We start from the raw sequence: 25,415 nt of genomic DNA, 5'->3' as shown, positions 1-25,415 counted from the left end.
AAATGTGGCACATATACACCATGGAATACTATGCAGCCATAAAAAAGGATGAGTTTGCATCCTTTGTAGGGACATGGATGCAGCTGGAAACCATCATTCTTAGCAAACTATCACAAGAAGAGAAAACCAAACACCGCATGTTCTCACTCATAGGTGGGAACTGAACAATGAGCTCACTTGGACTCGGGAAGGGGAACATCACACAATGGGGCCTATCATGGGGAGGGGGGAGGGGGGAGGGATTGCATTGGGGAGTTATACGTGATATAAATGATGAATTGATGGGTGCTGACGAGTTGATGGGTGCAGCACACCAACATGGCACATGTATACATATGTAACAAACCTGGACGTTATGCATATGTACCCTAGAACTTAAAGTATAATAAAAATAAATAAATAAATAATAAAAAAAAATAAAAGAATTCATACAGTACTGTTAGCAGGGATGCTGCTCAGTAAATGTTTGCTGAGTGACTGTGGAAAAAAGTATCACCCTTGTTCAATAAAAAGTATATTTTCATTTAGCAAAAAAAAAAAAAAAAAAGAAAGAAAAGAGGCATGAAGATTTATGAGGTACTAGAAATGTTTAAAATTTTAACCCGGGTAGTGATTACATAGGTATAATATATGGGGACACATTCATCAAATTATTCTCTTTAAAACTTAATTCTGGGAGTAGAGTCTGTATATTATACTTCTATAAAATAGTAGAACAAATAATAAAATATTTGAGATAACTTAAATATATCTAACTTAAAAAAGTGGAAACATATAAAATCAAACACTCTGTTTTCAGAACCACACCTAGTCGTGCATTTTTATGGTACTGTCATTCTCAGGTAGAGTGAGAATTAAGTACCCTGCATGGGGTATGTGGAAATATGTAGGGGCATTTTTGGCTATTACAATGAATGTGGTGCATTATAGGCAATTAATCCTTAGCCTAGGGTGCTAAAGATTCTCCAATGAACTGAACAAATTCACACAACTATTTTTCCCCTTCAAAGGTCAGTAGGTAGTATGGGAAGGGCCTAGATGGCTGATTAGAAGCAGCAGTCTGTGGCACTCGCGGAGAGGAATGAAAGTGGTGAGTGAGTTCAGCACCTTCAACTAAAATATACAGGTTTGTTCATTGGGACTGATTAGGCAAACAACTAGACTCATAGAGAATGAAGAAAAGCAGGGTGGGGAAACAGCCCTCCCAGGAGTGGTACAGAGACAAGAAAAAAAAAAAAAAAGGCCCCACCCCAAGACAAGGGAATTGGTGAATGATTGTGCCACCCTGCTCTGGAAATCATGCTTCTCCCACAGATCACTGCAACCCGCTGATAAGGAGATCCTCTGGTGATCCCATGCCACCAGGGCCTTGAGTCCGATACTCAAAGCTGCGTGGAGTCATGGCAGAGCAGCTGCTCAGCCACACATGGAGACCCGGGAGTTTTACATACTCCAGCCCCAGTATCCGAAGCAAGGTGGGAGATCCATTTGTACATATACCTAAGAAGAGGGCTAAATCCAGACAGTCAAGCAGTGTCGTTCTGAAGGCCCCACTTCCATGGCACTATACAATCTAAGACACACTGGCTTGTAATTCTAGCCAGTCAACTGCAACAGGCTGAAGTCTGCCTGAGATGGGATAAAGTTCCTGTGGGGAGGGGTGGCTGCCATCTCTGTGGTTCAGTTGGCTCAGCCATTCCAGCCTGCCAGCTTTGGAAAGTGCAAATGGTCTGGAGGAGTAAGGACCCCTCACAATGAAGCATACCTACTTTGCCAGGTTGTGGCCAGGCTGCTTCTTTAAGCAGGACCCCAATCCATTTCTCCTCACTGGGTGAAGGCTCTCTGTGGGGACTTCAGCCACTCCAGCCAAGGTTATACAGAGAGAGCTCTGATTTCTCCCTGGGACAGAGCTCCTGGGAGGTGGAGGAGCCACCATCTCTGCAGTTCAGTGAACTCAGCCATTTCAGCCTGCCGGTTTTAGAGAGTGAAAATTGTCCCGATCAGGGCGGAGCAAGACGGCCGAATAGGAACAGCTCCAGTCTCCAACTCCCGGCAGGAGCCACACAGAAGACCGGTGATTTCAGCATTTTCAACTGAGGTACTGGGATCATCTCACTGGGGAGTGCCGGACAATCGGTGCTGGTCATCTGCTGCAGCCCGATCAGCGAGAGCTGAAGCAGGGCGAGGCATTGCCTCACCTGGGAAGCACAAGGGGGAAGGGAATCCCTTTTCCTAGCCAGGAGAACTGAGACACACAACACTTGGAAAATCAGGTAACTCCCACCCCAATACTGCGCTTTAAGCAAACGGGCACACCGTTAGCTTATAGGATACTACACCCACACCTGGCCGGGGGGGTCCCATGGCCACGGAGCCTCCCTCATTGCTAGCACAGCAGTCTGCGATCTAACCACAAGGCAGCAGCGAGGCTGGGGGAGGAGTGCCCGCCATTGCTGAGGCTTAAGTAGGTAAACAAAGCCACTGGGAAGCTCCAACTGGGTGGAGCTCACAGCAGCTCAAGGAAACCTGCCTGTCTCTGTAGACTCCACCTCTGGGGACAGGGCACAGCTAAAAAACAACAGGGGAAGCAGCAGAGGCCTGGGCAGACCCAAACGACTCTGTCTGACAGCTTTGAAGAGAGCAGTGGATCTCCCAACACGGAGGTTGAGATCTGAGAACAAACAGACTGCCTGCTCAAGTGGGTCCCTGACCCCTGAGTAGCCTAACTGGGAGACATCCCCCACTAGGGGCAGTCTGACACCCCACACCTCGCAGGGTGGAGTACACCCCTGAGAGGAAGCTTCCAAAGTAAGAATCAGACAGGTACACTCGCTGTTCAGCAATATTCTATCTTCTGCAACCTCTGCTGCTGATACCCAGGCAAACAGGGTCTGGAGTGGACCTCAAGCAATCTCCAACAGACCTACAGCTGAGGGTCCTGACTATTAGAAAGAAAACTATCAAACAGGAAGAACACCTATACCAAAACCCCATCAGTACATCAACATCATCAAAGACCAGAGCAGATAAAACCACAAAGATGGGGAAGAAGCAGGGCAGAAAAGCTGGAAATTCAAAAAATAAGAGCGCATCTCCCCCTGCAAAGGAGTGCAGCTCATCGCCAGCAACGGATCAAAGCTGGTCAGAGAATGACTTTGACGAGATGAGAGAAGGCTTCAGTCCATCAAACTTCTCAGAGCTAAAAGAGTAACTACATACCCAGCACAAAGAAACTAAAAATCTTGAAAAAAGAGTGGAAGAATTGATAGCTAGAATAATTAATGCAGAGAAGGTCACAAATGAAATGACAGAGATGAAAACCATGACATGAGAAATACGTGACAAATCCACAAGCTTCAGTAACCGACTTGATCAACTGGAAGAAAGAGTATCAGCGATTGAGGATCGAATGAAATGAAGCGAGAAGAGAAACCAAAAGAAAAAAGAAGAAAAAGAAATGAACAAAGCCTGCAAGAAGTATGGGATTATGTAAAAAGACCAAATCTACGTCTGATTGGGGTGCCTGAAAGTGAGGGGGAAATGGAACCAAGTTGGAAAACACTCTTCAGGATATCATCCAGGAGAACTTCCCCAACCTAGTAGGGCAGGCCAACATTCAAATTCAGGAAAAACAGAGAACACCACAAAGATACTCCTTGAGAAGAGCAACTCCAAGACACATAATTGCCTGATTCACCAAAGTTGAAATGAAGGAAATAATCTTAAGGGCAGCCAGAGAGAAAGGTCGGGTTACCCACAAAGGGAAGCCCATGAGACTAACAGCAGACCTCTCGGCAGAAACTCTACAAGCCAGAAGAGAGTGGGGGCCAATATTCAACGTTCTTAAAGAAAAGAATTTTAAACCCAGAATTTCATATCCAGCCAAACTAAGTTTCATCAGTGAAGGAGAAATAAAATCCTTTACAGATAAGCAAATGCTTAGAGATTTTGTCACCACCAGGCCTGCCTTACAAGAGACCCTGAAGGAAGCCCTAAACATGGAAAGGAACAACTGGTACCAGCCATTGCAAAAACATGCCAAAATGTAAAGACCATCGAGGCTAGGAAGAAATTGCATCAACTAACAAGCAAAATAACCAGTTAATATCATAATGGCAGGATCAAGTTCACACATAACAATATTAACCTTAAATGTTAATGGACTAAATGCTCCAATTGAAAGACACAGATTGGCAAACTGGATAAAGAGTCAAGACCCATCAGTCTGCTGTATTCAGGAGACCCATCTCACATGCAGAGACATACATAGGCTCAAAATAAAGGGATGAAGGAAGATCTACCAAGCAAATGGAGAACAAAAAAAAGCAGGGGTTGCAATCCTAGTCTCTGATGAAATAGACTTTAAACCATCAAAGATCAAAAGAGACAAAGAAGGCCATTACATAATGGTAAAGGGATCAATTCAACAGGAAGAGCTAACTATCTTAAATATATATGCACCCAATACAGGACCACCCAAATTCATAAAGCAAGTCCTTAGAGACTTAGAAAGAGACATAGACTCTCATACAATAAAAATGGGAGAATTCAACACTCCACTGTCAATATTAGACAGATCAACGAGACAGAAAGTTAACAAGGATATCCAGGAATTGAACTCATCTCTGCACCAAGCAGACCTAATAGATATCTATAGAACTCTCCACCCCAAATCAAGAGAATATACATTCATCTGAGCACCACATCGCACTTATTCCAAAATTGACCACATAATTGTAAGTAATGCAAATGTAAAAGAACAGAAATTATAACAAACTGTCTCTCAGACCACAGTGCAATCAAACTAGAACTCAGGACTAAGAAACTCAATCAAAATCGCTCAACTACATGGAAACTAAACAACCAGCTCCTGAATGACTACTGGCTACATAACAAAATGCAGGCAGAAATAAAGATGTTCTTTGAAACCAATGAGAACAAAGATACAACATACCAGAATCTCTGGGACACATTTAAAGCAGTGTGTAAGGGAAATTTATAGCACTAAATGCCCACAAGAGAAAGCTGGAAAGATCTAAAATTGACACTCTAACATCACAATTAAAAGAACTGGAGAAGCAAGAGCAAACACATTCAAAAGCTAGCAGAAGGCAAGAAATAACTAAGATCAGAGCAGAACTGAAGGAGATAGAGACACAAAAAACCCTCCAAAAAAATCAATGAATCCAGGAGTTGGTTTTTTGAAAACATCAACAAAATTGACAGACTGCTAGCAAGACTAATAAAGAAGAAAAGAGAGAAGAATCAAATAGATGCAATTAAAAATGATAAAGGGGATATCACCACCGATCCCACAGAAATACAAACTACCATCAGAGAATACTATAAACACCTCTATGCAAATCAACTAGAAAATCTAGAAGAAATGGATAATTTCCTGGACACTTACACTCTTCCAAGACTAAACCAGGAAGAAATTGAATCCCTGAATAGACCAATAGCAGGCTCTGAAATTGAGGGAATAATTAATAGCCTACCCACCAAAAAAAGTCCAGGACCAGATGGATTCACAGCTGAATTCTACCAGAGGTACAAGGAGGAGCTGGTACCATTCCTTCTGAAACTATTCCAATCAACTGAAAAAGAGGGAATCCTCCCTAACTCATTTTATGAGGCCAACATCATCCTGGTACCAAAGCCTTGCAGAGAAACACACACAGAAAAAGAATTTTAGACCAATATCCCTGATGAACATCGATGCAAAAATCCTCAATAAAATACTGGTAAAACGGATTCAGTAGCACATCAAAAAGCTTATCCACCATGATCAATGGGCTTCATCCCTGGGATGCAAGGCTGGTTCAACATTCGCAAATCAATCAACGTAATCCAGCATATCAACAGAACCAAAGACAAGAACCACATGATTATATCAATAGATGCACAAGAGGCTTTTGACAAAATTCAACAGCCCTTCATGCTAAAAACGCTCAATAAATTCGGTATTGATGGAACGTACCTCAAAATAATAAGAGCTATTTATGACAAATCCACAGCCAATATCATACTGAATGGGCAAATACTGGAAAAATTCCCTTTGAAAACTGGCACAAGACAGGGATGCCCTCTCTCACCACTCCTATTCAACATAGTGTTGGAAGTTCTGGCTAGGGCAATCAGGCAAGAGAAAGAAATCAAGGGTATCCAGTTAGGAAAAGAAGAAGTCAAATTGTCCCTGTTTGCAGATAACATGATTGTATATTTAGAAAACCCCATTGTCTCAGCCCAAAATCTCCTTAAGCTGATAAGCAACTTCAGCAAAGTCTCAGGATACAAAATTAATGTGCAAAAATCACAAGCATTCTTATACACCAGTAACAGACAAACAGAGAGCCAAATCAGGAATGAACTTCCATTCACAATTACTTCAGAGAGAATAAAATACCTAGGAATCCAACTTACAAGGGATGTAAAGGACCTCTTCAAGGAGAACTACAAACCACTGCTCAGTGAAATCAAAGAGGACACAAACAAATGGAAGAACATACCATGCTCATGGATAGGAAGAATCAATATCGTGAAAATGGCCATACTGCCCAAGGTTATTTATAGATTCAATGCCATCCCCATCAAGCTACCAATGAGTTTCTTCACCGAATTGGAAAAAACTGCTTTAAAGTTCATATGGAACCAAAAAAGAGCCTGCATTGCCAAGACAATCGTAAGTCAAAAGGATAAAGCCGGAGGCGTCATGCTACCTGACTTCAAACTATACTACAAGGCTACAGTAACCAAAACAGCATGGTACTGGTACCAAAACAGAGATATAGACCAATGGAACAGAACGGAGCCTTCAGAAATAATATCACACATCTACAGCCATCTGATCTTTGACAAATCTGAGAGAAAGAAGAAATGGGGAAAGGACTCCCTATTTAATAAATGGTGCTGGGAAAATTGGCTGGCCATAAGTAGAAAGCTGAAACTGGATCCTTTCCTTACTCCTTATACGAAGATTAATTCAAGATGGATTAGAGACTTAAGTGTAGACCTAATACCATAAAAACCCTAGAAGAAAACCTAGGTGGTACCATTCAGGACATAGGCATGGGCAAGGACTTCATGTCTAAAACACCAAAAGCAATGGCAGCAAAAGCCAAAATTGACAAATGGGATCTAATTAAACTAAAGAGCTTCTGCACAGCAAAAGAAACTACCATCAGAGTGAACAGGCAACCTACAGAATGGGAGAAAATTTTTGCAATCTACTCATCTCACAAAGGGCTAATATCCAGAATCTACAAAGAACTCAAACAAATTTACAAGAATAAAACAAACAACCCCATCAAAAAGTAGGCAAAGGATATGAACAGACATTTCTCAAAAGAAGACATTCATACAGCCAGCAGACACATGAAAAAATGCTCATCATCCCTGGCCATCAGAGAAATGCAAATCAAAACCACAATGAGCTACCATCTCACACCAGTTAGAATGGCAATCATTAAAAAGTCAGGAAACAACAGGTGCTGGATAGGATGTGGAGAAATAGGAACACTTTTACACTGTTGGTGGGATTGTAAACTAGTTCAACCATTATGGAAAACAGTATGGCGATTCCTCAAGGATCTAGATCTAGATGTACCATATGACCCAGCCATCCCACTACTGGGTATATACCCAAAGGATTATAAATCATGCTGCTATAAAGACACATGCACACGTATGTTTACTGCGGCACTATTCACAATAGCAAAGATTTGGAATCAACCCAAATGTCCATCTCTGACAGACTGGATTAAGAAAATGTGGCACATATACACCATGGAATATTATGCAGCCATAAAAAAGGATGAGTTTGCGTCCTTTGTAGGGACATGGATGCAGCTGGAAACCATCATTCTTAGCAAACTATCACAAGAACAGAAAACCAAACACCGCATGTTCTCACTCATAGGTGGGAACTGATCAATGACATCAGTTGGACTCGGGAAGGGGAACATCACACATTGGGGCCTATCATGGGGAGGGGGGAGGGGGGAGGGATTGCATTGGGAGTTATACCTGATATAAATGACGAATTGATGGGTGCTGACAAGTTGATGAGTGCAGCACACCAACATGGCACAAGTATATATATGTAACAAACCTGCACGTTATGCACATGTACCCTAGAACTTAAAGTATAATAATAATAAAAAAATAAATAAAAAAAAAGAAAATTGTCCCGATGAGGAAGGGTCAGTTTGGAAAATTTTGGACTTATCTATTTACGTTAAATATATACAACACAATGCAGCACAGCTGGTTTGGCAGATTGTGGCCAGACTGCTTCTTTTTTTTGTTGCTTTGTTTTTCTTTCTTTTTTTTTTTTTTTTTGAGATGAAGTTTCACTTTTGTTGCCCAGGCTGGAGTGCAATGGCAGAATCTCAGCTCACTGCAACCTCTACCTCCCAGGTTCAAGTGATTTTCCTGCCTCAGCCTTCCAAGTAGCTGGGATTACAGGCATGGGCCATGATGCCTGGCTTATTTTGTATTTTTAGCAGAGACACGGTTTCTCCATGTTGGTCAGGCTGGTCTCGAACTCCCCACCTAAGGTGATCCACCTGCGTCGACCTCCCAAAGTGATGGGATTATAGGCATGAGCCACCATGCCTGGCCACACTGCTTCTTTAAGTGGGACCCCGACCCATTTCTCCTCACTGGGCAGGACCTCTCTGTGGGGTCTTCAGCCACTCCACCTAGGGTTATAGGGGCAGAGTTCTGAACTTTCCCTGGGATAGAGCTCCCATGGGGATGGGTGGCTGTCATCTCTGTGGTGCAGTTGATTCAGCCATTCCAGTCTGCTGGCTTTTCAGACTTCAAATTTTCTGGACAAGGGTGGATTCCCTCCAGTAGAGCAAACCTGCTCTACCAAAAAGCAGCCAGACTGCTTCTTTAAGTGGGTCCCTGATTCCATTCTTTCTGATTGGGTGAAACTTCCCAACAGGGGTCTCGAGATACCTCCTATAGGTGCATTTGGGCCAGAAACAGGTCAGTACCCGCCTGGGATGGAGCTTCCAGAGAAAGGAGAAGGCTGCCATCTTTGCTGTTTCACAGTCTTCACTGGTGATACATCCAGGTATGGAAAAAAAAAAAAAAAAAATGAGGCAAGTAGGGTCTGGAGCAGACCCGCAGCAAACCACAGCAGCCCTATAGGAGAGTGGCCTGATTGTTAAAAGAAAAGGAAACAGAAAACAACAACATCAACAGAAAAGACCCCACAAAAAACTCATTCAAAGGTCATCAACCTCAAAGATTGAAGGTAGATAAGCTCACAAATATGAGAAATAATCAACGCAAAAATGCTGAAAACAAAACGCCAGAGTGTCTCTACCCCTCTCAAGTGAAGGCAACACCTCGAGCAAGGGCACAGAACTGGGTTGCGGTTAAGATGGCTGAATTTACAGAAGGAGGCTTCAGAAGGTGGGTAATAACAAACTTCACTGAACTAGAAGGAGCATGTTGTAACCCAATGCAAAGAGGCTAAGAATCATGAGAAAACAATAGAGGAGCTGATAGCCAGAATAGCCAGTTTAGGAAGGAATATAACAGACCTGATGGAGCTAGAAAACACAGTATGACAACTTTCCAATGCAATCATAAGTATGAATAGCAGAATAAATAAAGCAGAGGAAGGAATCTCAGAGCTTGAAGACTATCTTTCTGAAACAAGACAGTCAAGAATAGAGAATAAAGAATGAAATGAACAAATAAGATCTGAGAAATATGGAATCATGTAAAGAGAGCAAACCTACAACTGATTGGGGTACCTGAAAGAGATGGCGTGAATGGAACCAAGTTCAAAAATATATTTCAGGATATCATCCAGGAAAACTTCCCCAGTCTAGCAAGACAGGCCAACATTCAAATTCAGGAAATGCAGAGAACCCCAGTAAGATATTCCATGAGAAGATCAATTCCAAGGCACATAATCATCAGATTCTCCAAGGTTGAAATAAAGAAAATATTCAGGGCAGCCAGAGCAACCTCTGCCTCCTGGGTTCAAGTGACTCTCCTGCCTCAGACTCCCAAGTAACTGGGATTACAGGCATGCACTACCATGCCCAGCTAATTTTGTACTTTTAGTAGAGATGGGGTTTCTCCATGTTGGTCAGGTGAGTCTTGAACTCCCTACCTCAGGTGATCCGCCTGCCTCGGCCTCCCAAAGTGCTGGGATTACAGGATGAGCCACACGCCCAGCCCTGGCATAATATTTTCAAGGTTCATCCGTGTTGTACCATGTATCAGTACTACATTCCTTTTCATGGCTGAATAAAATTCCAGCCAGTGTATGGACACACAACACCTTCATTATCCATTTATTCACTGATGAAAATTTGGACTGTTTCTACCTTTTGGCTATAGTGAATAGTGCTGCTATGAACAGTCATGTATAAGTACTTGTTTGAACACCTGTTTTCAATTATTTCGGGTATATATCTAGGAGTGGGATTTCTAGGTCACATGGTAATTACATATTTAACTTCATGAAAATTTGCACAGCTGTTTTCACATCAGTCATACCATTTTACATTCCTAGAAGCAATGTATGAAGATTCTGATTTCTTCACATCCTCACCAAGAGTTATTATTTTTCATTCATTCATTTATTTAATTTGACTATCCTAGTGGGTATCTATCATGGTCTTGTTTGCATTCCTCTAATAACTAATGATGTCAAGCATCTTTTTGTGTGCTTTTTGGCTATTTGTATATATTCTTTGGAGACATGTCTATTCAAATCCTTTCACCAGTTTTAAATTGTTTGTTTTCTTGTTGTTTATTTGTAGAATTTCTTGATATATTCTAAACACTTGACACATCAGATACATGACTTGCAAATATTTTCTCCCATTCTTTGGATGGTCATCTCACTTTCTTGATAGTGTTGTTTGATGTACAAAAGGATTTTTTTAACTTTGATGAAGTCAAATTTATCCATTTTTTCTTTTATTGCTTGTGCTTTTGGTATCATATCAAATAATTCATTGCCAAATCCAAGATAATAAAGAGTTTCCCCTAAGTTTTATTCAAAGAGTTTTGTAAGTTTAGGTCTTACATTTAAGTATTTGGTCCTTTTAAAAATAACGTGATACATATGCATAACAAAAAAATTAATCGTTTTAAAGTATATAGTTCAGTAGCATTAAGTACATTCACATTATTGTTCAACCATCACTACCATCCATCTCCAGAACTTTATTCATCTTCCCAAACTGAAATTCTATACTCATTAAACAACTCCACATTTCCCTCTCCTCCCAGTCCTAGCAAAGACCATTCTACTTTTTCTCTGTGAATTCAACTATGTTAGGTACCTCATACAAGTAGATCATACATATTTGCCTTTTGTTACTGGTTTATTTCACTTAGTATGTCCTGAAGTTTCATCCATGCAATAGCATGTGTCAGAATTCCCTTCTCTTTCAAAAGCTGAATAATATTCCATTGTATGTATATACATGACTTTACTTACCAATTCATTTGGGTTGATTCCACCTTTTGGCTATTGTGAATAGTGCTATAAACATAGGTATACAGCCATCTATTTGAGACCTTGCTGTCAACTGTTTTGGGTATAAACCCAAAAGTGGAATTGCTAGACCCTGTGGTGGTGCTATTTTTAACTATTTGAAGAACCATTATACTGTTTTCCATAGCAGTTACACCATTTTACCATTCCCACCAACAGCCCTCAAATGTTCCAATTTCTTTACATCTTCACCAACACTTGCTGTTTTCCAGTTTTTTTTTATAGTAAGCCTTTTAATAAAGGTTTTAATAAAGGGTGTGAGGTGGTATCTCATTGTTTTGATTTGCATTAATCTAACGATTAATGATATTCAGCATCTTTTCATGTGCTTCCCTGTGATGGTTAATACTGAGTGTCAACTTGATTGGATTGAAGGATGCAAAGGATCCTGGGTGTGTCTGCAAGGGTGCTGCCAAAGGAGATTAACATTTCACTCAGTGGGATGGGGAAGGCAGACCCACCCTTAATCTGAGTAGGCACCATCTAATCAGCTACCAGCGAATATAAAGCAGGCAGAAAAATGTGAAAAGACTAGATTGCCTAGCCTCCAAGGCTACATCTTTCTACCACGCTGGACCCTTCCTGCCCTAGAACATCGGACTCCAAGTTCTTCAGTTTTGGGACTCGGACTGGCTTTCCTTGCTCCTCAGCTTGCAGATGGCCTATTGTGAGCCCTTGTGATTGTGTGAGTTAATACTTAACAAACTCCTGAAGTTTCACGGCTTGTGAGAGGCAAGGAGTTTAGTGACTCTATACATAATACCTTTGACCATATGTGGAGAACCAAGGAACACATAATCTTTCTCCCATCCTTCCCCAAAGAAACATGCGGCCTTTTACCAGGGTAGCTGCATTGGGGAAAGGGAAATGTTCAGACATTTTGGGGACTACTGGACACTGGCTCTGAGCTGATGATTCCAGGCAAGCAAAAATGTCATTATAGTCCTCCAGTTAAAGTAGGGGCTTATAGAGGTCAGGTAATTAATGGAGTTTTAGCTCAGGTCCGATTTACAGTGTCCAGTGTCCAGTGGGTCCCTGGACTCATCTTGTGGTCATTTCCCTAGTGCCAGAATGCATAATTGACATAGACATACTTAGCAGCTGGCAGAACTCCACAATGGCTCCCTGACTGGTAGGGTGAGGGTTATTATGGTGGGAAAGGCCAAATGGAAGCCATTAGAGCTGCCTCTACCTAGAAAAATAGTAAATCAAAAACAATATTGCATCCCTGGAGGGACTGTGATTAGTGTCACCATCAAGGACTTGAAAGATGCAGTGGTGGTGATTCCCACTACATCCTCGTTCAACTCTCCAATTTGGCCTGCACAGAAGACAGATGGATTTTGGAGAATTACAGTGGATTATCGTAAGCTTCACCAAGTAGTGACTCCAATTGCAGCTGCTGTAACAGATGTGGTTTCATTGCTTGAGCAAATTAACCCATCTCCTGGTACCTGGTATGTAGCCATTGACTTGGTAAATGCCTTTTTCTCCATTCCTGTCCATAAGGCCCACCAGAAGCAATTTGCCTTCAGCTGGCAAGGTCAGTAACATACCTTTATTTTCCTACCTTAGGAGTATATCAACTGTCTTTGTGTCATTATCTTATTCAGAGAGACCTTGATCATTTTTTGCTTCTGCAAGATATCACACTGGTCCATTACATTGATGACATTATGCTGATTGGATCCAGTGCGCAAGAAGTAGCAAATACACTGGACTCATTGCTGAGATATTTGCATGCCAGAGGATGGGAAATAAATCCGACTAAAATTCAGAGACCTTCTACCTCAGTAAAATTTCTACAGGTCCAGTGGTGTGAGGCCGTCAAAATATTCCTTCTGAGGTGAAGGATAAGTTGCTGCATTTGGCTCCTCCTACAACCAAGAAATCAGCACAATGCCTAGTGAGCCTATTTGGATTTTGGATGCAACATATTCCTCATTTGAGCGTGTTTCTCTGGCCCATTTATTGAGTGACCCAAAAGGCTGCCAGTTTTGAGTTGGGTCCAGAACAGGAAAAGGCTCTGCAACAGGTCCAGGCTGCTGTGCAAGCTGTTCTGCCACTTGGGTTATATGACCCAGCAGATCCAATGGTGCTTGAAGTGTCAGTGGCAGACAGGGATGCTGTTTGGAACCTTTAGCGGGCTCCCACAGGTGAATCACAGCAGAGGCCTCTAGGATCTTGGAGCAAGGGTCTGCCATCTTCTGCAGATAACTTCTCTCCTTTTGAGAGACAGCTCTTGGCCTGTTACTGGGCCTTGGTGGAAACTGAACGATTGACTATGGGTGATAAAGTCACCATGTGACCCGAACTGTCTATCATGAACTGGGCACTCTGTGACCCATCTAGCCATAAAGTGGGTTGTGCACATCAGTATTCTATCATCAAATGAAGTGGTGTATACGTGATCATGCTTGAGCAGGTCCTGAAGGCACAAGTTATATGAGAAGGTAGCTCAAATGCCCATGGTCTCCACTCCTGCCATCTTGCCTTCTCTCCCCTAGCCTGCACTGATGGCCTCATGGGGGGGTTCACTATGATCAGTTGACAGAGGAAGAGATTACTAGGGCCTGGTTCAAAGATGGTTCTATATGAAATGCAGGCACCACCCAAAAGTGGACAGCTGCAGCACTAGAGCCCCTTCCTAGGACATCCCGGAAGGACAGCAGTATAAAGAAATCTTCCCAAGGGGCAGAACTTTGAGCAGCACAGCTGGTTGTGTACTTTGCATGGAGGAAGAAATGGCCAGATGTGCAATTATATACTGATTCATGGGCTCTAGCCAATGGTTTGGCTGGATGGTCAGGGATTTGGAAGAAGCATGATTGTAAAATTGGTGACAAAGAAATTTGAGGAAAAGGTATGTGGATGGACCTCTCTGAGTCATAAACTGTGAAGATATTTGTATCCCATGTGAGTGGTCACCAACGGTTGACTTCAGCAGAGGAGGATTTTAATAATCAAGTGGATAGGACGACCTGTTCTGTGGACATCACTCAGCCTCTTTCCCCAGCCACCCGTGTCATCACCCAATGGGCCCATGAAAAAAGTGGCTGTGGTGGCAAGGATGGAGGTTATGCATGGGCTCAGTGACACGGACCTCCACTCACCAAGGTCGACTTGGCTATGGCCACTGCTGAGTGCCCAATTTTGCCAGCAGCAGAGACCAATACTCAGCATTCAAACTGGCACCATTCCTCAGTGTGATCAGTCAGCTACCTGGTGGCAGGTTGATTATATTGGACTTCATTTATCAGGAACGGGGAGAGGTTTTTCCTCACTGAAATAGATACTTTCTCTGAATATAGGTTTGCCTATCCTGCACACAATGCTTCTGTCAATACTATAATCCATGGACTCATGGAATTCCTTATCCACCATCATGGTAATCCACACAGCACTGCCTCTGACCAACACACTCACTTTATGGCTAAAGAGGCAGTGGGCTCATGCTCATGGAATTCCCGTGTTCCCTATCATTCTGAAGCAGTCGGATTGATAGAACAGTGGAATGGCCTTTTGAAATCACAATTACAAAGTCGACTAGGTGACAATACTTTGCAGAGCCAGGGCACAGTTCTCCAGAAGGCCATGTATGCTTTGAATCAGCGTCCAATATATGGTACTCTTTCTTGCATAGGCAGGATTCATGTGTCCAGAAATCAAGTGGTGGAAGTAGAAGTGGCACCACTCACTATCACCCCTAGTGATCCACTAGCAAAATTTTTGCTTCCTGTTCCCACAACATTACGTTCCGCTTGCCTAGAGGTCTTTGTTCCAGATGGAGGAACACTGCCACCAGGAGACACAACAATGACTCCATTAAACTGGAAGTTAAGATTGCCTGGACACTTTGGGCTCCTCCTACCTTTAAGTCAACAAGCTAAGAATGGAGCTATAGTGTTCCCTGGGGTGACTGACCCAGACTATCAAGATGAAATCAGTTTACTACTCCATAACGGAGGTAAGAAAGAGTGCGCATGTAATACAGGAGTAGAAGAAGGTGGTCATCAATACCAGCTACAACCACATGACCAGTTGCAGAAACAAGAACTATAATTGTCATATTTCCTCCTTCTTTTCTTAATAACATATTTGCGCAAGTATACACTTGTACTAAGAAAATATCTTCCTTCTATTTCCTTTTTCCTTTATCATGTGACATAAGATTTATTGACTTCATATCAGCATTTAAGTACTGTTAGCTTTATGTAATAGCATTTGGTTTGGGTATTGGTGCATTTCTGGTTGTATGAAGGATGGTTGTATCATGTCAGGCATAATTATGACCTTATTATTGTCTTTATTTGAAGATTATGTATGATCTCAGGAGATGTGTATGGTTTCAACTTGACAAGGGGTGGACTTGTGATGGTTAATACTGAGTGTCAACTTGATTGGATTGAAGGATGCAAAGGACTGATCCTGGGTGTGTCTGTAAGGGTGCTGCCATAGGAGATTAACATTTGAGTCAGCAGGCTTGGGAAGGAAGACCCACCCTTAATCTGGGTGGGCACCATCAAATCAGCTGCCAGTAAACATAAAGCAGGCAGAAAAATGTGAAGACTAGACTGGCCTAGCCTCCAAGCCTACATCTTTCTCCTGTGCTGGACTTTCATACCCTCGAATATTGGACTCCAAGTTCTTCAGTTTTGGGACTCAGACTGGCTTTCCTTGCCCCTCAGCTTGCTGATGGCTTATTGTGGGATCTTGTGATTGTGTGAATTAATACTTAATAAACTCCCCTTTATATATGTACTTCTATTATACTTACACTTTTATATACTCCCATATATGTGTGTGTATATATAATCCCCTTTATATATGTATATTATATATGTATTATATATATAATATATATATTATTAGTTCTGTCCATCTAGAGAACCCTGACTAAAATATTCCTGATCATTGAGGTATGTTCTTTGGAGAACTGTCAAGTTCTTTACCCATTTTAAAACTGATCTGCACATATAACCCTTGAAACTAAAATAAAAGTTGAAATTATTTTAAAAAATGAGTTTTTTGTTTAGTTGTAGTTTTTAAATATTCTGTATATTAACTCTTAATCTAAAATATGACATATTTTCTGCTATTCTGTAGGCTGCCTTTTCACTCTTTTAAATGTATCCTTTGACATATGAAAATGTTTAATTATGATGTAGTCCAATTTATGTATGTTTACTTTTTTACAGTGTTGGTGCCATATCCAAGAAATTGCCAAACCAATATTATAAAAATATTCCTCTGTGTGTTTTTTTTTCTAAGTTTTATAATCCTAGCTCTTAAGTTTAGATCTTGGACCTATTTTGAGTTAATTTTTGTATATGGTGTGAGGTAAGGGTTCTACATAATTCTTTTGGATATGGACATCCAGTTATCCCAACATCACTTGTTGAAGACTGTGCATTCTCCATTAGAATGCTTTTAGCATGGTTGTTGAAGATTTCTGACCAAATATGCGAGTGTTTGTTGTTGGGCTCTTTATCCTATTTCACTGGTCTACATGTCTGGCCTTATGCCAGTACCACATAGTTTTATTACTGTAGCTTTGTAGTAAATTCTGAAATAAGTAAGTGTGAAGCTACAACTTTGTTCTTTTTCAAGACTGTTTTGGGTAGGTGGGATCTCTTGATATTCCATATAAATTTTAGAAAATGATTATTTTATTTCTGCAAAAATATCATTGGGATTTTGATATAAATTGCATTACATTTATAGAATGATTTGGGTAGTGTTTACATTTTAACAATATTAACTCTTCCAATTCATGAATACAGGATGCCTTTCCCTTTATTCATGTCTAATTTCCTTCAGTGACATTTTTTAGTTTTTGTTTTAGAAGTCTTTCACCTTTTTGATTATGTTTATTCCTAAGTATTTTATTATTTTTGGTGCTGTTATAAATGAAATTGATTTTTTAGTTTCCTTTCAGATTGTTCATTGTTAGCATATCAAAACATAATTGGTTTTGCGTGATGTGGTGATTTTGTATCCTGCAAATTTGCTGAATTCATTTATTATTTATAATAGTTTTTTACATGTAGAATATTTACAGTTTTCTATATGTAAGATCACACCTACAAACAGAGATAATTTTACTTCTTCCTGTTCAATTTCAATGCCTTTTATTTGATTTTCTTGCCTACTTGCACTGGCCAGAGGAAGCGTTTCTTATATTTTTAAGAAATTTGGGAAGGATTGATGTTAATTATTCCTTAAATATTTGATAGAATTCATCTGTGAAGCCTTCTGGTCCTTGTGTTTTCTTTGGTGGCAGGTTTTTGATTATTAATTCTATATCTTTACTTGTTAAAAGTCTATTCAGATTTTTTATTTCTTCTTGAGTCAGTTTTGGCAGTTTGTGTCTTTCTAAAAGTTTTTCCATTTCATCTAGGTTATCAAATTTTGGGGCACACAATTCTTCATATTATTTTCTTATAATTCAATTTATTTAAAGTTGGTAGTAACATCTTCACTTTCACTTTTTATATTAGTAACTTACGTCTTCGTTTTTTCCTCCCTCCTTCCCTTCTTTTGTTCCTTCTTTCCTTTCTTCCCTCCCTCCCTTCCTTTCTAATATAAGTAATTTGTGCCTGTACTCTTTTTATCTTTCTTTCTCCTCCCTTCCCTCCCTTCTCCTCTCCTCCTCTTCCTCCCCTTCCTTCCCTTCTCTCCACTTTTCCCTTCTCTTCCCTCCTTTCCTTTTCAGTCTAGCTAAATAAAGGTTTGACAATTTTGTTAACCTTTTTAGAGTCTCACTTCCGGTTTTGTTGGGTCTCTATATTATTTTCTACTCCTTATTTTATTTACTTCTGTTCTAATCTTTATTATTTCCTTCTGATTACTTTGGTTTTAGATTGCTATTTATTTATTTTTTTAAGTTGTAAAGTCAGACTATGTTGAAATTTTTATCCTTTTTAAATGTAGGTGTTTACAGCCATAAATTTTTCTCTGAGCACTGCTTTATTGCATCCCCTAATTTCTGGTAAGTTTTTTTCTTGTTTTCATTCATCTCAAAATATTTTCTAATTTCTCTTATGCTTTCTTATTTATTTGTTAAGCATGTGTTTAATTTCCACATATTTATGAAACTGTAGTTTTCTTTGTGTTATTGATTTCTCGTTTCATTCCATCACAGTCAGAGAAGATATTTTGTAAGACTTCAGTCTTTTATATTTATTGAGTCTTGTATTATGGCCTAACATAGTCTATACTGGAAAATGTTTCATGTACACTTAGGAAGAAAGTACATTTTGTTCTTTTTGGGTGGAGTGATCTATACAGGTCTGTTATACGTAGCTCGTGTGGTGTTGTTCAAATTCTCCATTTCCTTATTGACCTTCTGTTTAGTTATTCTATCCATTAATGCAAGTGGAGTACTGAAATCTCCAACTATTACTATGTAACTGTTATTGTGTATTTTTTTTCTTTACTTCTATTGGTTTTTTCGTCTTATAATTTGGGATTCTCTTATTACATGCATGTATTTTATAACTGTCACATATTCTTGATAAATTGACTCTTTTGTAAATATATAATGTCTTTCTTTGTCTCTTGTAACCTTTTTTTTTTACTATAAAAGTCTTTGTTGTATGATATTAATATAACCACCCTTGCTCTGTTTTGATTATTATTTACTAGGAATATCTTTTTCTAGCTTTACATTTTCAACCTATTTATGTCTCTGGTTCTAAAGTTAGATTTTGTAAACAGTATAAAGGTAAGTCACAATTTTTTATCCATTCTGTCAATCTCAACCTTTTAATTGAATAGTTTAATCCATTTATGTTTCAAGCAGTTACTTATTATGAATAACTTCTATCATTTTCCTCTTTATTTTCTTCATATCTCATATCTCTTACATTCCTCAATACCTACATTATTGCCTTTCTCTGTAGTTAACTTTAGTTTTCTTGTGCACCATTTTGTTTTCATTAAGGAGACAGTATTTTTCCTAATGTTCAGAGGCTGGAAAATTTCCCCTATTGTTCTTTTTCTACTTTGGAACCTACCCTAATTTAGAGTAGTTACACATTACAAATACCTAACATAATCACAAATTATTTCATGAACACTTACAAATATTGCATGAAACACTTGTATTCAAGGTAACACAGTCTGAAAATGATTGATTTAACTATTGTGCTTTTTTCTCAGTTGTATTTCAGAGTCTCACTGGAATGAAATAACAGCACTAAATAAATAAAACAATCACTAAAATAGTAGTTTCATAGAATTGAGTTAGATGAGGCCTTGGAGTCCAAGTGGGTTCTTGTTTTCTAATTATCTCACCAATGCAGGTAGTGGTTTCCTACTCTTTTTAAAATTTGAGACAGGGTCTTACTTTCACTCAGACTGGAGTCTAGTGGCACCATCACAGGTCACTGCAGCCTCAAACTCCTGGGTTTAAGTAATTCTCTGCCTCAGCCTCCTGAGTAGCTGGGAACACAGGTGTGCTCCACCATGCCCAGCTAATTAAAAAATTCTGTGTATTGACAGGGTCTCACTTTTTGCTGAGGTCTCAAACTCCTGGCTTCAAGTGATCCTCCTGCCTCAGCCTCCCAAAATGTTGGGAATACAGGTGTGAGCCACAGCACCCAGTTGGCTTCCTAGTATTAAAGATATCCAGAGCTGGTGATTTCACAAACACTTTCAATAGCCTATCCTACCCTCAATTCACCTTTATCACTAGGAGTTCTTTAAGATTTTTGTGTCTTCTTGCTTTATTGTCATTTCTACTTTTCTCTGTTCTTATCCTTTAAGAAGTAACCAATATTCTTACCTTCTGGTTTGGCTGCTGTGGGAGTGTAAAGATAGACTTCCAGTAGGTCCAGGTAAAGAACACAAAGATGGCATGGTAGAGTATGAGGTAAATAACTGAAATAAAAAAAATCAGTGTTTATACTATCTTTTTATCCATTTCTAAGGGTTCAAAAACACAAAGCTCCATCACAAATTTTTATTTTGTTTTCCGATTAACATGTATTCTCTGGTATTATTATGATGGGTTAATTCTAATTTCCCATACAGTGACAGAAACAAGCCATAACAACAAACTTGAAACAAAGACTTTCTGCAAGTTGAATACCTTAAAAGTTGCCATGTGATTCTTGAAGTAAAGGGGGAATGTCCTTTCTGACAATGTAGGGAAAACTACTTCAGCCAGTTGTCATTATCTTTGCTACTTTGAGTACTGAAAGGTGATAATGACACAATTTGCACAGCATTTTAGAGTTTACAACATGTTTTCACGTATATTATTTCATTTTATTTTCTCAATAAATTTGTAAGATAGGTAATAAGATCGGGATAGTCAATTAACTACCAGAGGTAGTTGATTAACCAAAGTCACACAGGTAGTCTATAATGTAGCCAGGTGTTAAAGACTAAACACTATTTTTCTTGTAAAAATTTTTGTATAAATTCATTGAGTACAAGTAAAATTTCGTTACATGGATATAGGTTGCACAGTGGTGTAGTTAGGGCTTTCAAGAGTATCTATCACTTCAATAATGTACATAGTACCTATTAAGTAGTTTCTCATCATCCACCCATCTCCCACCCCCTCACCCATACCAGTTTCTATTTTCTATCATTCCACAGTCTATTTCCATATGTACACATTATTTAGCTTCTACTTATGAGTGAGAACATGAGGTATTTGTCTTTCTGTTTCTGAGTTGTTTCACTTAAGATAATGGCCTCCAGTTCCATCCATCTTGCTGCAAAGGACATGATTTCATTCTTTCTTATGGCTGAATAGTATTCCATTGAAGATTATATACTTTTGAAGTGTGGGTTGTACTTTTGAGACAGTTATAAAAGTGGCTTTCTATTACCTTTCTTTTCATACTCTTTGCCTTTTAGATAGTTCTTCTCATGTGGGATATTCTGGTATTCTCCACAGAGGTGGTTATAAGACTACAAGACAGACGGTCGGGAGCATGATGGCCGAATAGGAACAGCTCCAGCCTCCAGCTGCCAGCGCGAGTGACACAGAAGACGGGTGATTTCTGCATTTTCAACTGAGGTACCGGGTTAATCTCGCTGGGGAGTGCCGGACAATCGGTGCTGGTCAGCTGGTGCAGCCTGACCAGCAAGAGCTGAAACAGGGTGAGGCATCGCCTCACCTGGGAAGCACAAGGGGGAAGGGAATCCCTTTTCCTAGTCAAGGGAAACTGAGACACACACCTGGAAAATCGGGTAACTCCCACCCTAATACTGCGCTTTACCAAGGGTCTTAGCAAACTGGCACACCAGGAGATTATATCCCACACCTGGCCTGGAGGGTCCCACGCCCAGGGAGCCTCCCTCATTACTAGCACAGCAGTCTGAGACCTAACTGCAAGGCAGCAGCGAGGCTGGGGGTGGGGCGCCCGCCATTGCTGAGGCTTAAGTAGGTAAACAAACCCTCCAGGAAGCTGGAACTGGGTGGAGCCCACCACAGCACAAGGAGGCCTGCCTGTCTCTGTAGACTCCACTTCTGGGTGGAGTCTGACAGCTGTCTGACAGCTTTGAAGAGAGCAGTGGATCTCCCGGCAGGGAGGTTGAGATCTGAGACCCGACAGACTGCCTGCTCAAGTGGGTCTCTGACCCCTGAGTAGCCTAACTGCGAGACATCCCGAACTAGGTGCAGACTGACACCTCACACCTCACACCTCACACAGCGGGGTACACCCCTGAGAGGAAGTTTCCAGAGCAAGAATCAGACAGCAGCACTCGCTGTTCAGGAATATTCTTTCTTCTGCAGCCTCTGCTGCTGATACCCAGCCAAACAGCATCTGGAGTGGACCTCAAGCAATCTCCAACAGACCTACACCTGAGGGTCCTGACTGTTAGAAGGAAAACTAACAAACAGAAAGGACACCCACACCAAAACCCCATCAATACGTCACCAGCATCAAAGAACAAAGGCAGATAAAACCACAAAGATGGGGAAAAAGCAGGGCAGAAAAGCTGGAAATTCAAAAAATCAGAGCGCATCTACCCCTCCAAAGGAACGCAGCTCATCGCCAGCAATGGATCAAAGCTGGACGGAGAATGACTTTGACGAGTTGAGAGGAGAAGGCTTCAGTCCATCAAACTTCTCAGAGCTAAAGGAAGAACTACCTACCAAGAGCAAAGAAACTAAACATCTTGAAAAAAGAATGGAAGAATGGATAACTAGAATAATCAATGCAGAGAAGGCCATAAACGAACTGACAGAGATAAAAACCATGACATGAGAGATACGTGACAAACGCACAAGCTCCAATAACCAACTCGATCAACTGGAAGAAAGAGTATCAATGATTGAAGATCAAATGAATGAAATGAAGCGAGAAGAGAAGTCTAGAGAAAATAGAGGAAAAAGAAACGAACAAAGCCTCCAAGAAATATGGGATTATGTGAAAAGACCAAATCTACGTCTGATTGGTATGCCTGAAAGTGAGGGGGAAAATGGAACCAAGATGGATAACACTCTACAGGATATAATCCAGGAGAACTTCTCCAACCTAGTAAGGCAGGTCAACATTCAACTTCAGGAAATACAAAGAACGCCACAAAGATACTCCTCGAGAAGAGCAACTCCAAGACACATAATTGTCAGATTCACCAAAGTTGAAATGAAGGAAAAAATGTTAAGGGCAGCCAGACAGAAAGGTCGGGTTACCCACAAAGGAAGCCCATCAGACTAACAGCAGATCTCTCAGCAAAAACTCTACAAGCTGGAAGAGAGTGAGGGCTTATATTAAACATTCTTAAAGAAAATAATTTTCAACCCAGAATTTCATATCAAGCCAAACTAAGTTTCATCAATGAAGGAGAAATAAAATCCTTTACAGATAAGCAGATGCTTAGAGATTTTGTCACCACCAGGCCTGCCCTACAAGAGATCCTGAAGGAAGCACTAAACATGGAAAGGAACAACCGGTACCAGCCATTGCAAAAACATGCCAAAATGTAAAGACCATCCATTCTAGGAAGAAGCTGAATCAATTAAGGAGCAAAATAACCAGCTAATATTACAATGACAGGATCAAGTTCACACATATCAATATTAACCTTAAATGTAAATGGACTAACCGGTCCAATTAAAAGACACAGACTGGCGAATTGGATAAAGAGTCAAGAAACATCAGTTAGCTGAATTCAGGAGACCCATCTCACATGCAGAGACACACATAGGCTCAAAATAAAGGGGTGGAGGAAGATCTACCAAGCAAATGGAGAACAAAAAAAAGCAGGGGTTGCAATCCTAGTCTCTGATAAAATAGACTTTAAACCATCAAAGATCAAAAGAGACAAAGAAGGCCATTACATAATGGTAAAGGGATCAATTCAATAGGAAGAGCTAACTATCCTAAATATATGTGCGCCCAATACAAGAGCACCCAGAATCATAAAGCAAGTCCTCAGTGACTTACCAAGAGACTTAGGCTCCCATAAAATAATAATGGGAGAATTTAACACCCCACTGTCAACATTAGACAGATCAACGAGACAGAAAGTTAACAAGGATATCCAGGAATTGAACTGAACTCCGCACCAAGCAGACCTAATAGATATCTACAGAACTCTCCCCCCCCAAAGCAAGAGAATATACATTCTTCTCAGCACCACATCGCACTTATTCCAAAATTGACCACATAGTTGAAAGTAAAGCACTCCTCAGCAAATGGAAAATAACAGAAATTATAACAAACTGTCTCTCAGACCACAGTGTAATCAAACTAGAACTCAGGACTAAGAAAATCAATCAAAACCGCTCAACTACATGGAAACTGAACAACCTGCTCCTGAATGACTAATGAAACGAAGGCAGAAATAAAGATGTTCTTTGAAACCAGTGAGAACAAAGATAAACCATACCAGAATCTCTGGGACACATTTAAAGCAGTGTGTAGAGGGAAATTTATAGCACTAAATGCCCATAAGAGAAAGCAGGAAAGATCTAAAATTGGCACCTTAACATCACAATTAAAAGAACTAGAGAAGCAAGAGCAAACACATTCAAAAGCTAGCAGAAGGCAAGAAATAACTAAGATCAGAGCAGAACTGAAGGAGATAGAGACACAAAAAACCCTCAAAAAATCAATGAATCCAGGAGTTGGTTTTTTGAAAAGATCAACAAAATTGATAGACTGCTAGCAAGAAAAATAAATAGGAAAAGAGAGAAGAATCAAATAGACGCAATAAAAAATGATAAAGGGGATATCACCACCGACCCCACAGAAATACAAACTACCATCAGAGAATACAATAAACACCTCTATGCGAACAAACTAGAAAATCTAGAAGAAATGGATAATTTCCTGGACACTTACACTCTCCCAAAACTAAACCAGGAAGAAGTTGAATCCCTGAATAGACCAATAGCAGGCTCTGAAATTGAGGGAATAATTAATAGCCTACCAACAAGAAAAAGTCCAGGGTCAGATGGATTCACAGCTGAATTCTACCAGAGGTACAAGGAGGAGCTGGTATTATTCCTTCTGAAACTATTCCAATCAATAGAAAAAGAGGGAATCCTCCCTAACTCATTTTATGAGGCCAACATCATTCTGATACCAAAGCCTGGCAGAGACACAACAAAAAAAGAGAATTTTAGACCAATATCCCTGATGAACATCGATGCAAAAATCCTCAATAAAATACTGGCAAACCGGATCCAGCAGTGTATCAAAAAGCTTATTCACCATGATCAAGTGGGCTTTTTCCCTGGGATACAAGCCTGGTTCAACATTCGCAAATCAATAAACGTAATCCAGCATATAAACAGAACCAAAGACAAAAACCACATGATTATCTCAATAGATGCAAAAAGGCCTTTGACAAAATTCAGCAGGCCTTCACGCTAAAAACTCTCAATAAATTCAGTATTGATGGAGCG

General features: G+C 40.2%; 1 protein-coding gene across 2 annotated transcripts in view; it reads right to left on the bottom strand.

Moving 5' to 3' along the window:
* Nucleotides 1-25,415, bottom strand: part of LOC113222295 (palmitoyltransferase ZDHHC15) — a 70,014-nt gene that overhangs the window by 8,412 nt on the left and 36,187 nt on the right. For both annotated transcript variants that reach the window (XM_026451775.2, XM_026451774.2), the window contains one exon: nucleotides 20,325-20,419. In XM_026451775.2, coding sequence (XP_026307560.1) covers nucleotides 20,325-20,419 — 95 coding nt within the window. The remainder of the gene's footprint in view (nucleotides 1-20,324; nucleotides 20,420-25,415) is intronic.

Source organism: Piliocolobus tephrosceles, chromosome 12 (assembly GCF_002776525.5).
Source record: "Piliocolobus tephrosceles isolate RC106 chromosome 12, ASM277652v3, whole genome shotgun sequence".
NCBI classification, from domain to species: Eukaryota; Metazoa; Chordata; class Mammalia; order Primates; family Cercopithecidae; genus Piliocolobus; species Piliocolobus tephrosceles.
This window is presented reverse-complemented; position numbering and strand designations above follow the sequence as displayed.